The sequence below is a fragment of the Centroberyx affinis genome, unplaced genomic scaffold (genome assembly GCF_046629955.1).
Source record: "Centroberyx affinis isolate AG114_WGS23_722 - 3 ecotype Tasmania unplaced genomic scaffold, CSIRO-AGI_Caff_v1 ptg002751l_1, whole genome shotgun sequence".
Taxonomy (NCBI): Eukaryota; Metazoa; Chordata; class Actinopteri; order Beryciformes; family Berycidae; genus Centroberyx; species Centroberyx affinis.
In genome coordinates, this window is record NW_027280914.1 from 154,376 (window position 1) to 166,773 (window position 12,398).

Below are 12,398 nucleotides of genomic sequence, written 5' to 3' on the forward strand. Positions count from 1 at the left end.
AGTCAAGACCGCCTTAGTCAAGTCCAAGTCAATTCCAAGAACGGGTCCAAAGGGGTTTGAGGCCAGAGCAAATCGTAGTCAAGACGAAAACCAAAATAGGCCATAAACAGTGTACATGTCTGTCCACATGTCAAAAACAGACATGTAGATCTATCTGCAGGAGCTCTGCACTAAACCCTTCAACAGCCAACTGATCAATGCATAGAAGTTTGAGATATTTACATGTTATACACAAGTGTAATGTTTGTAGTGCTGGGAAGAAAATAAAGGAAGGTGGACCAGGTGGAGAAAAACAGATTTTTAGATGGGGGGGGGGGGGGGGGGGGTCGAGTCAACATCCGATAGCATCTGAGAGCAAGAAAAGTCTGAGATGTCAGGAAAGTGGACTGAATCTGCAGATTGTACTGTATATAAAAATGACACCAGGGTAACTGGCAGTACTGTAATGTCCATGTCAGAGCCGTTCGCGGGTGTGTATGTGTGAGTGGCACATGGGACACTGGTGATGGACGTCCCTCAGATTGTCTATGAAGAACGGGATCAAACAGCAGCCTGCAACACACCTGTGAGGAGGAAAGAGAGGGGAGGGTGAGGATCAAGTCGTACAAAAGGTTTATATGCAGGCAGGGGTGCAGCAGGGTGGACTAGTGGTGAGAGACTGTCCCGTAACTGAAAGGTCACAAGTTCAATTTCTGACCTGCAACAGCAAAACAAAAAAGCCCCATCGAAGCGTCATTGAGCCGCCTACACTCTTAAAGGGTTTGTCATTTTTAACACATCTGTGTGTCTTATTTTGGACAACACACACTTACTTTTCAACACAACACGTTAATGACAACACATTTTTCACACGTGTTTCATTAACATATCTTGTGTTGAAAAGTAACACAAGTGTGTGTTGTCCCAAAGAAGACAGGCGCACAGATGTGTTACAAATGACACATCCTTTGTAAGAGTGTACAATAACCAATGTGGGTGACACTTTATCAGGACAGTCCAATGTTGATATTCAACTATCAGGTGACAAAAAGTAGATGTTCAATTAAGTGTCACTTGCGTATTTACTGCATGTAACCCTAATTTGACCATATTTCTAACATTAACCCCAATCCTAAAATTAACCCTAGCCCAGACATTGTATATCCGTAGACTACTTTTCACACAATTATGAGAAACTTTTTTGTGACATATTATAGTCACTTGATAGTTGAATATCAACACTGGACTGTTCAAATAAAGTGTGACCCCAATTTGTCTCGCCCACTCACTGTAGGTCTCTCTGGATAAGAGTATTGGCTTAAATACATAAAACGTAAATGCAGCTTGCCATAAAAGTACAATATTTGACCACTGACAAATATTCTTATTAAACCCATGAACATTTCAATTACAACTCTACTTCTACTTTGGCAAACTAGTAGTCCGGCCAGGTAAAACTCTCTACAACCAATCAGAAAGGGAAAAGGTCCAAAAGGACGTACCCTAACATGGAGGACATGCAACAAAGTAGCCACATTGCTCCGCCCACTTTGCTGTGGGTTTCCGTGGTGATGACCTCGAAACAGGACGGGCACTGGGTGACGGCCGGGGTCAGAGCGAGACTGACCACTGCAACACAGGAGAGACAGAGGACAGCGTTACTGGACTAGTATACACATCACAGATATTCTAACACTAACACTTGAGAGTTTGTGTGTGTGTGTGTGTGTGTGTGTACGTGCCTGCCTACACGTGTACTGTACGTGTGTGTGTGTGTGTTTGTGTGACCCACCTGGAGTGAGTGGTTTTTCCTGCCCAGGCTCAGTTCGTGGTTTCGGCCCCAGCTCTGATGTCACTTCCTCCTCTGCGGCCGGGGGCGGCAGCAGGTAGATGCCCCCATAGGGCGTCACATGATCAACTTTATAAGAGGGCGAATGTGTCCCCTCTCGACCTATATGGGATTAGGTGCATTAAAGAACATTCCGTCAGTATAGGTAATGCATCCTAAACTGACCCTATAAAGGCCCAAACACACTGGATGCAGCATCATTTGATGCTGCTATGGCGAACTGCAGGTGGCTTTGAAGCGTCTGCAATTCACTGTGATGTTTTACGCTACTATACTGCATTTTACAGTATAGTAGTGTCTGTCCACCAGTGTGGTACAAACCACAGCAAAGCTGGACTACGTACCTACGGAGAAATATCGGTGGTTACCAGTCTATATGGTGGCCGTGAAGTGCAAAACACAACAACATTTCACAAAACACATTTTAAAAAACACAACATTTGACAAAACAAATTAACATTCCACAAAACACATTTTAAAAAACACAAGATTTGACAAAACAAATTAACATTTCACAAAACACAACATTTCACAAAACAAATTAACATTCCACAAAACACAACAGCATTTCACAAAACACAACATTTCACAAAACAAATTAACATTTCACAAAACACATTTCACAAAACAAATTATCATTTCACAAAACAAATTATCATTTCACAAAACACAACGGCAAAAGAGAAAACAATTCAACATTTCACAGAAAACGGAAAAGGTAGGTCCTTTCTTTGTCGTTACTGATTGGATGTATTCGTTGTCACTCAAGGTAACAGGAAGTTGGACTCTTTTGCCGTTGTGTTTTGTGAAATGTTAATTTGTTTTGTGAAATGTTGTTGTGTTTTGTGAAATGTTGTTGTGTTTTGTGAAATGTTAATTTGTTTTGTGAAATGTGTTTTGTGAAATGTTAATTTGTTTTGTGAAATGTTGTGTTTTGTGAAATGTTGTGTTTTGTGAAATGTTAATTTGTTTTATGAAATGTTATGTTTTGTGAATTGTTAATTTGTTTTGTGAAATGTTGCTTTGTGAAATGTTAATTTGTTTTGTGAAATGTTGTGTTTTGTGAATTGTTAATTTGTTTTGTGAAATGTTGTGTTTTGTGAAATGTTGTTGTGTTTTGTGAAATGTCATGTTTTGTGAAATGTCGTGTTTTGTGAAATGTTGTGTTTTGTGACTTGTTAATTTGTTTTGTGAAATGTTAATTTGTTTTGTGAAATGTGTTTTGTGACTTGTTAATTTGTTTTGTGAAATGTTGTGTTTTGTGAATTGTTAATTTGTTTTGTGAAATGTTAATTTGTCTTTTGAAATGTTGTGTTTTGTGAAATGTTAATTTGTTTTGTGAAATGTTGCTTTTTGAAATGTGTTTTGTGAAATGTTAATTTGTTTTGTGAAATGTGTTTTGTGAAATGTTAATTTGTTTTGTGAAATGTTCATTTGTTTTTTGAAATGTTGTGTTTTGTGAAATGTTGTTGTGTTTTGTCAATTGTTGTTGTGTTTTGTGAAATGTTGTTGCGTTTTGCACTTCGCGGCCACCGTAAAAAGTCTCTCTTTGCCAGATCTTTCTCCTGCTGAAGGTTACATGTCCCACAATGACAAGTGAAGAGGCAGGTAGCAAGTTTACTAGTTTAACAAGTTTACTCGCTTGCTTCATCGATTCCGCCATTACGAGGATTTTTTTCAGGAATGGGAGGAGGAGAGCGGCGCTTTCAAACAGCGAGGGAGGAGATGAGCTAGTTTTAAAAAATTAAAAGCTACTGAAAATCTCCACATAGTACACATTAGTTTCAGGATTGGTTATAGGGCCTGAAATCGCAAGTGATGAATCAAAACCTATGAGCAAAATCCAATCTGACTCCTAAACAGCAGTGAGCAGTCCAGAGAAAGCTGGACTCACAACATTAGATCTTCTCCTCTCTCGTCTCTTTGGTTTCCTTTGGTATAAAGCATCACAGACCGGCCGGTTGGCTAACATGAGTGAGCTGTGTGATGTTTACTGACCTCACGTTATCATTTTTCAGTTACCTCTCGCTACTAATGTGCAAAGTTGACTAGTGCAGCTTTAAGATAGTAAAAGTATGGACAAGAATCAAATGTAAATGTTTCCAGCAATATAGAAGTTAATGTAATGTGATGTTTTTAAACTGTATTAGTACATGACAAAAGTGAGAAAAAACACACAAATCTCGACCACATCCTGCGAGGCAAGAAGCAGCTGGTCAAAACCGATAGAAACAGATATGATGCCTGATTAAAGGCCTAAGTTGTAACTGTAGGCTATTTAGTGTTGACAGGAGAGGCATCTTGGCCCTACCTCGATCTGGTCTTCCTTCTTGCTGCTGCAGCTCCTCCTCTTTAACCCTCAGCTCCTCCAGCTCCATCTGGATGGCCTCCAGCTCACATGGCTGTTCTGCGTCCTCACTGCTCCCTGAGCCACCACACAGGGACAGGAAGGTCACAAAATGTGGCCAATCTTAAAGGCCGGACCTGGAGTATAGCAGGCTACCTTTGCACCGTAATTGTCCAATTACTGGCTTTTATGATTGGACTGAGGATTTGTTTTTATTATCCGACTGTGCTCTCAGTGTAAGAATAGATAACATATGGTCGCTAAAGATGCATCAAAATGTGTTTTGAAACAAGATCCTACCTTTGAAGAGATTATTTTCTAACAAGTTCTACCAGTAAAGAAAGTTTTTACACATAAGAATCCTGAATTGGGCCTTTAAACAAATGATTGTTGTGTTAAATGGGAGAAAATGAAATGAATTACTCACCTTCCCCTTTGGCCCTGCTACTATGTTCCCCGCTCTTCTTCCAAAACTGCTGCATCTTCAGCAGAATGACATGCCTGTTGTTAAGCTGCTGTCTGCGGAGCTCAATGAGGGCCAGCGATGTGGGACATGTCCCCGCCTCGGGTGTCTCCTGGCCGGGCTCACAGGACAGAGACTCATCGTCCCTGGAGTTCTGCTGCTCTTCTTCTGGTTCTGAACTGGAGGGTCTGTCCATCGCCTGCTCTACTTCTGGTTTGGAGTGTCTGTCCAGTTCCTGTTCTTCTTCGTTTGGTTCTAAACTGGAGAGTCTTCTTCTGGTTCTGAACCGGAAGGTCTGTCCATCTCCTGCTCCTCTTCTTCTTCTGGTTTGGAGGATCTGTCTACCTCCAGGCTCTCTGGCTGCCCATAGACCTGGAAGTTTACCACGTTCGGGTCTGGATTCTACACCATGGTCCCCAAGACCGGAAAAAAATTAAGACCTCTGAAGCAGTTTGAACCTTAGTATTGAATCCTATCTGAAGCAATTTCAACCAGGTAACGAAATGGCCCTGATTTCACAGCCATAACCTAATCACATTCAAATCCAGACTGGAGTCCTGCTGGAGCAAGTTTAGATTCCAACATGATCTTACACCAGATATCCAGCCCAGAAGGATGGGATGTCAATGAAAAACAGCGTTGGATGATCAAGAGCAGGGACGTCAGTATCAAAAAATGTCAGTGTTGCCTCATTAAAATGAATCTTCTCTCTGGCTTATTCTAAAAATACAAAGCCGAGGCGGTGAAAGCGACTCTGTTAGACACCAACTATTTTGAATGATGTGTTTCCATCATTTATCCTCCATGTTGGGTCCGCTGGTCTGTGTGCTGTGCTGTTTTCACTCATAATGCCTTGCATGGTGGATTTCACAGTAAAAACAGCCCACACTGAGTGCGGTTAGATAATGATGTAAACAGTGTGCGCAACCAAATGAGTCTGTATAAAATATACAAATGAACTCAGGCTGCAGCAGACACAGGACAATGCACAGTGACATCAACCTGTTCTGTGTCAGTAAGCGTGTGGCCTTGATAATGCAAGGACATCATTTGACTCTTGTTTTGATGCTATCTCCTAGCTGGCTTAATAACTACTGATCTTAAGTATATGCTATTTAGCTAAGACCTGGGAATCCTTAATTAATTCCTCACTAAAGTACCTTTTCAGCCTGGCTTTAGGTATGATCATAACACCATACCCTTGTTTGTGCTGACTCATATTGTGTCTGTTAACAAATGTGTTTGACAGAACACAATGCAGATTGGTGGAAGATTTCCTTTGAGTTTCCATTGTGAAAGCGGTCAAGCATGGTTCAATTCCAGGCCTTGGGCTATTTCTAATATTATATATAACGTTGGGCTGTTGTGCATTTATAAAATATATCTGTATAGAAACGACACTATCACTTATGGTAGTGCTTTCTCAGTAAATTTCAGCATGGATATAATTTCATCTATCAATTTATATGCACTCACTCCAACCTCACAAATTAAGTCCATAATTTGTGGAAATTGTGTGGCAATACTTTTTTTTCCCTGTTTTTTTTTCAGTGTTTCTGTTATTTTCTTGTGGCTAAAGTTTGTACTGTCTATAAATGTACTTTGGAACAAGTGGAGTAGTGACCAAAATGAAGAGAGTTAGCTGGTGCAAAATCTATCCTATGATCCTTTGACTGTCTATTCATTTATTTATTTATTTAGTCTAGTCTCTCTAGTTCTTTTTTGTCTTCCATCTAGTTCTACAATGGGAAATGGAAAATGTGCCATGTCTCACAACACCATGTAATGAAGTTATGCACCTTTTGGTGACATGCCACGCCCACACCATGCCCCCTTTTGGCCAATCGACATGAAAAGTCAGTTCTTCCTTTACCCATAACCGACCTTCATATCAAGTTTTGTGCAAATCCGTGCCCAACTTTTTGAGATATCCTGCTAACAGATGGAGGTAATGAGGTAATGGTGGAGGTAATGAGTGCTATCCTCCATATGAATTGGGGTTTTTTAACAACTAGATTAATATTTCCTCGGTCAAAACAAATCAAAATTGATATACTAATATACTTTCTTTTTTCATTACTTTTTAACCAGTATACACCAGGCAGCCAGGCAAATGAGAGCTTACTCTTAACAGTTTCCCTGTATGGTTCACTGAATGAAAATGGCACTGAAAGATTCAACCAGGAAGTGATGGACTGCAGTTAAAACAAGACTCATTTAACTGGTGAAGCCTCAAATCTCTGTTGGCCGGAAAAGAGATTTTCTTCATTTCACATCACACATCAGAAACTCTTGGTAAGAATCTAGCTACAGCTTGTGTGAATGATGCTGAGGTCAAAGGTTAAAGCCATGATTACACTCTTAACAGAAGCTCCATTGTAGAGCTGGACACAGTCATTTAGTCATTCATCAGTCATTAATTTATTGGTGTGAACATAAAATCAGCCTTGTGGTGTTCAGCAGCTCACAGCACACCATTATTCAAATGTGAAATGTGGCAATTGGCCCCATATGACACTAGCCAGCCACCGTAGCATCAATAAAGCCTGAAGCCGGTTTACAGCATCAGCAGAGCAGATGATGTCTGACCTATATTCCACACACAAAATCACTCAGTATAGGTTGGTCTTGATAATAATAATAAAAGAAAGCAGACTGTAATTACATGTGCACACAGATAAGGAGTGTATTTCATAAGGCTTATCTTGTGACCTCGTTTTGTTTTCCGATGTGCCTTTTTACACCACACTGCAGTTTGATAAGGCCTCATCATCCTTTATTTGAGGCAGGAGGAGCTTTACAATGAGATGTTTCTATTGCACCATCCACTGTGGAAGATATCTGGGCCAGAAGAGAGAGCTGTAACACGGTTGTCAGCGACCAAGAAAACAGGGTTCTACATTTTCCCTTACAAGTGATTTTACTTATTTAGGGGAGAGAATAAAAAAAAAAAAGGGCAGATGTTGTTCCAGCAGCGGGCCACTAGGTGTCAGGCTGTTACACTGATGTGTGAGGTCAGGCCTCCAGAGGATTATGTCTTTAGTTTACAGGACTGACGTCACCAGCCTGCAACGGCAGACCTCCATCCATCCCTCCGTCCCTCCATCCCTCCATCCATCGGTGTACCAGCCTGAAATATTAAGTAGCAGATGAAGAGCTTTACGCCAAGAGCTTACTCTCTCTCTCTCTTATTCTTTCTCTGTTTTTGTTTCTTGTTCTTTCTCTCTCATCCCATCTTTTCTTGGACTTCAATTAATGATGGGAAAGAAAGAGAAAGAAAGAAAGAAAGAAAGAAAGAAAGAAAGAAATACACACACACACACACACACACAAACACACGCAGGTAAGATGGTCAGGTATCTTCTCACATGTGCACACACCAACACACACGCACACACACACACAAACACACACACACACACTATCCAGTCTACTCAGACACAATTTCTCAGCTGCTGGTTCGATGGTGTGTGTGTGTGTGTGTGTGTGTGATACAGATCAAGTAACAGGAAACTGTGTGTGTGCACACCAGCTGTCAGTGTGTTAGCCACACTCAGCATAGACAGCAGGGGCACACACACTCAGCATATGCAGAAATACTCTCATATATAAGTTAATGATGGCTAGTTCGCTTCATTATTCGGCACATCACAGTTTCCACTTGCCTTGGACAATAGCAAGCTAGCGTTAGCGCGCTAACACCAGCTTTACAACATTGCTTCTTCAGCTGAAAGGATTCCAATAATTGTTTGAACCTGTAACTAATACAAACATTTTACATGACATAGGCGGAGTGATGACGTGTTAATAGTAAGGCAGGTCTAGTTAGCAGTGTTGTAGTACTCAAGTCCGACTTGAGTCACAATTTTGATGACTAGTGACTCGACTCGGACTTGAATATTAACTAACCCTGATTTGCGCGCTGAGGACTTGAACTTGGGACTCGATCACCTTAGACATCGGCTTCACATCTTTTCAGTGTTACACTAAATTTGTACCTGATCATCTGGTTGGTTAACAATATCAGCCTACATGCAGACATAAGCTATGGAAATCTATCTGACAACACAAACACTATGATGTTAAAACTATTAAACTGTTAACACACTGTTAAAATACAATAGCTTTACGGTATCATTTTTAAATTTGCTTGTTCATTTTTGGCCTATTTTGAAACACACAAAAAAACAAAACAAATGTAATGACTGAAATCCACAACTTAGAGTCACGTAGCTAAACTAGATAATATGACATATGATATATGTAAATTTGTACCTTTTGTGTCCTTTTTAATTTGTGCTAGCATGGATTGGTTTGTTGGACTCGACTTGAAACTTGACTCGGACATGACTTTGGTGACTGATTCGAACACTGAAGACTTGGGACTCAACTTGTAGCTACTCAAGGTTTGGTGACTCGACTACTTAGCTAGCATTAGCTTGTGAGCTAGCGTTAATGTTTTCCATCAGCAGCAGCAATTAGCTTATAAAAAGGAAGATGTTCACACTGAACACAAATATCTATTTACTCATATTCCCACAATAACTAGTTGATGGACATTAGAAACAATTTGAGACGTGGACTGGTTGACATTTTTGCACGGGGTTGGCGCACACTCGCATGTAAGTTACTGATGGTGTAACCTCGCTGTATAATTCCCCTCCATAATCCAATAGTGGGCCGTTACATAACTGCAGTATTATACAGCGGTATCAAATGACAAACCCATGCAGTTATATCATGTTGTAGCCTATCCTGCACTAAAATAAGCTGTAATAACAGCACTGTGATGCCTCACTGGAGCAACACAGGTCAGTCAGTGTTAAGTAGCTGCACAGCAGTATAGATGGATGAGTGTGTTTAGCATGGCAGAGCGGTCCAGTCTGTCCACTAGACAGCAGATGTTGTACTGGGTCGCTCCCTCCCACAGGACGACTCACCGATGATGAGATACAGTTGCTTGGAGGGTTGCGTCATGCCCGGATTAGCGTGTGTGTGTGTGTGTGTATGAGTGTGTGTAGAGCTCACATCCTGGCGCTGCTTTGTTGCTGCTGCTTTTCTTATCAATGAATTCCTCTGTACACTCCTCTTCCCCCCCCCCCCCCCCCCCCCCCCTCTCTTTCCGTGTGTGTATTTGTGTGTATGTGTGTGTGTTCATGTATTTCTATACTTATGAGGACCAAATGAGGAGCTCAGGCTGCCAGAGTCACTGTCATCTTTTACCGCTTTTATGATAAGGCCTTTCTATAATCTTTGGCTTTTACTTATTTTTATCCTTGTTGCCTTGTCTGTTGTTTATTTATTGTATTTGTTGGATCCCTTTGGCTGGGACTATTTATTTTAATACGTTTTTTATTAGTATTTTTTATTACTGTTCTCCTTCATTGTTCTCTTTGTTTTATTGTTCTGTGTCATTTGTTCATTTTTTTTTTCTTGGTTGTGAAGCACTTTATAACTTTGTTTTGAAATGTTCTAAATAAAGATTATTATATTAAATGTCCTCACAAGGATAGAAATATGAGGACATTTTGGCCGGCCCTCACTTCTTAAAGAGGCTAGTTTAGGGTTTGGATTTGGGTTTAGGGTTAGGGTTAGAATAGGTTTAGGTTAGGGTTAGGGTATTAATGTAGTCAATGAGGGTCCTCACAAGTACAGTAATACAAGTGTGTGTGAGTGAGTGTGTGTGTGTGATGTTCTCCTTCTCATGCCTGAATAAAAACGTTGTGAGAACCACTTCCTGTGTAGCGGCTTGCAGCTGGACTCTCATACTGAGTAATAGCAGGAGAATGTGCACACACACACACACTCACACACCCACGGCAGTTGGTTTCACTCGTGGTCTCGAACACATTGGCTAAACGTGAGCGGCAGAGATGATGTCATCAAAATGGGACAGGAGGGGGTTTTTTTTGCTTTTTTTTGGCGGGGCAGGGCGAGCGAACCGGACCACTGCACCACTCAGACAGAGAGGGAGGGAGGGAGGGATGGAGGGGAGGAGGGGGGGAGGCGAGAGAACGAGGTAGGAAAGTGATGGAAAGAGAAGGGAGAGAGGGAGGAGAGAGGAGAGAGGAGAGAGGAGAGAGGAGAGAGAGGATGTCAGGCAGGCTGCCAGCATGCAGGTCCGATATGAAAAACGACGTCTGCAGCCCCAGCGACAGGATGGATCCCGTCCCGCATCACAGACACTACATCACATTCCCCCACAGCCGCCTATCTGCGCATGAATTATGTCCCGGAGCCTATCGGTGCTGTAAATCACCCGCCGAAACAAGAGGGTTATGTAATAGAGCTTCGCTTAAAAATCTCTGCGAAAGCATCATTCAGCGGTGAAATTCAGAGATTAAGAAGCGCGCGGCCCTGATTGTTATGCCTCCAACGCATAACAACAAAGATAAATCACGGTGACAAATCACAGGCATTGTTACCCGGTGCGTAAACCACAGTGTGTTTCCTCTCAGGGCTCAGACTCATTTTGTTTTAGGTGAAGAGATTTCTCAACGCTCGTCTACATGCCTAGTCACTCCTGTTCATATGTATGTCCCCCCTGTAGACCATGTTAAAGGGTTAAATAATTCATTACCACGTTACTTTTGAGACATTACTATAATTAAAGTAAACAAACGAGACTATTGCTGAGAAGATTGGCGGCCTCTACAATGCATTTTACATAGGGAGCCGAGGCAGAAGTGTAGGCTGAAGCCTTCCTGTGATTGACTAGTGGCTAAGTTGCTAACGCATACCTGCCAACACTCCCGATTTTCGCGGGAGTCTCCCTATTTTTAACCCTTTCTCCCGCTGTGCTCCCGATTGGTAATTTCTCCCATTAATCTCCCGATTTCATAGTGATACAAATCAAATGGATGTTTCTCAGTTTCTGTGGGGGATATGTGTCCTGGTACCTGGCAACCCTGCCCAGAGGCAGAGGTGAGCGTGCGCAGACGACCCTGCCTGACGTGCGTCACTCGTCGCTGCGCTCGCTCAAGTCCTCTGCTCCGCTCAGTTTGCCACTGAAACAGGTCTCAAGAAGAAGAAATACACTTCCAAATTTCAGTCCACTTGGTGCGAGACCTTCCCCTTTCTAACCGCGAGCCACATCAGCAAACTTGTAGATGTACGAGCTATTTTGTATAGACTTTGAGATACGCTCTCACGCCACAAGTCCATTTTCTCACAGCGGCTCTTCAGCGTCTCTCCCTCTCCTCTCGCGCCGTGCGCACGCAGGCAGGAGTGAGAGTGAGTTGCCATGGTTACGGGGACGCTCTGTGTCTGACGCTCTGAAACTTTCTCATGATTCCCAATAATAGGTTTTTTAGGTTAGTATGCCTATGCAAAATCATGAATGTAAGCACCTCAATGCTGAAATCTAGTAATATAACATAATTTTACATTTTTGGTTAACATTATACAGGGTTGCTGTTTCTTGACTTAATCCAAGAGGTTAGGTGGTGTAGAAATGCAGGAAATTTGTTTTAAATTACTATTTTTTTCTGACCCCCCCACCAATTACGTATCTACCCCCCGTAGAAATGCAGGAAATTTATTTTAAATTACTATTTTTTTCTGACCCCCCCACCAATTATGTATCTACCCCCCGTAGAAATGCAGGAAATTTATTTTAAATTACTATTTTTTTCTGAACCCCCCCCTCCGAAACAGGGTTCCCCCACCTGCCAAATCCCACTTTAACCCCTGAGTATAGAAACAGAGTTTTTCTTAGTTACTGGAAAATGGAAATGGAATTGGAATTTTTTACATTTCAT

General features: G+C 41.7%; 1 protein-coding gene across 1 annotated transcript; it reads right to left on the bottom strand.

Annotated features, from left to right (window-relative positions):
• Positions 1-454: 454 nt before the first annotated feature.
• Positions 455-5,341, bottom strand: LOC139657766 (cell death-inducing p53-target protein 1 homolog). Its single transcript, XM_071535706.1, has 6 exons — positions 5,222-5,341; positions 4,603-4,873; positions 4,140-4,253; positions 1,772-1,930; positions 1,482-1,608; positions 455-563 (listed from the first exon to the last, which is right to left on the bottom strand). The coding sequence occupies exons 2-6, from the start codon at positions 4,832-4,834 to the stop codon at positions 455-457; spliced, it is 741 nt and encodes a 246-aa protein (XP_071391807.1). The 5' UTR covers positions 4,835-4,873; positions 5,222-5,341.
• Between the last annotated feature and the right edge of the window lie 7,057 nt (positions 5,342-12,398).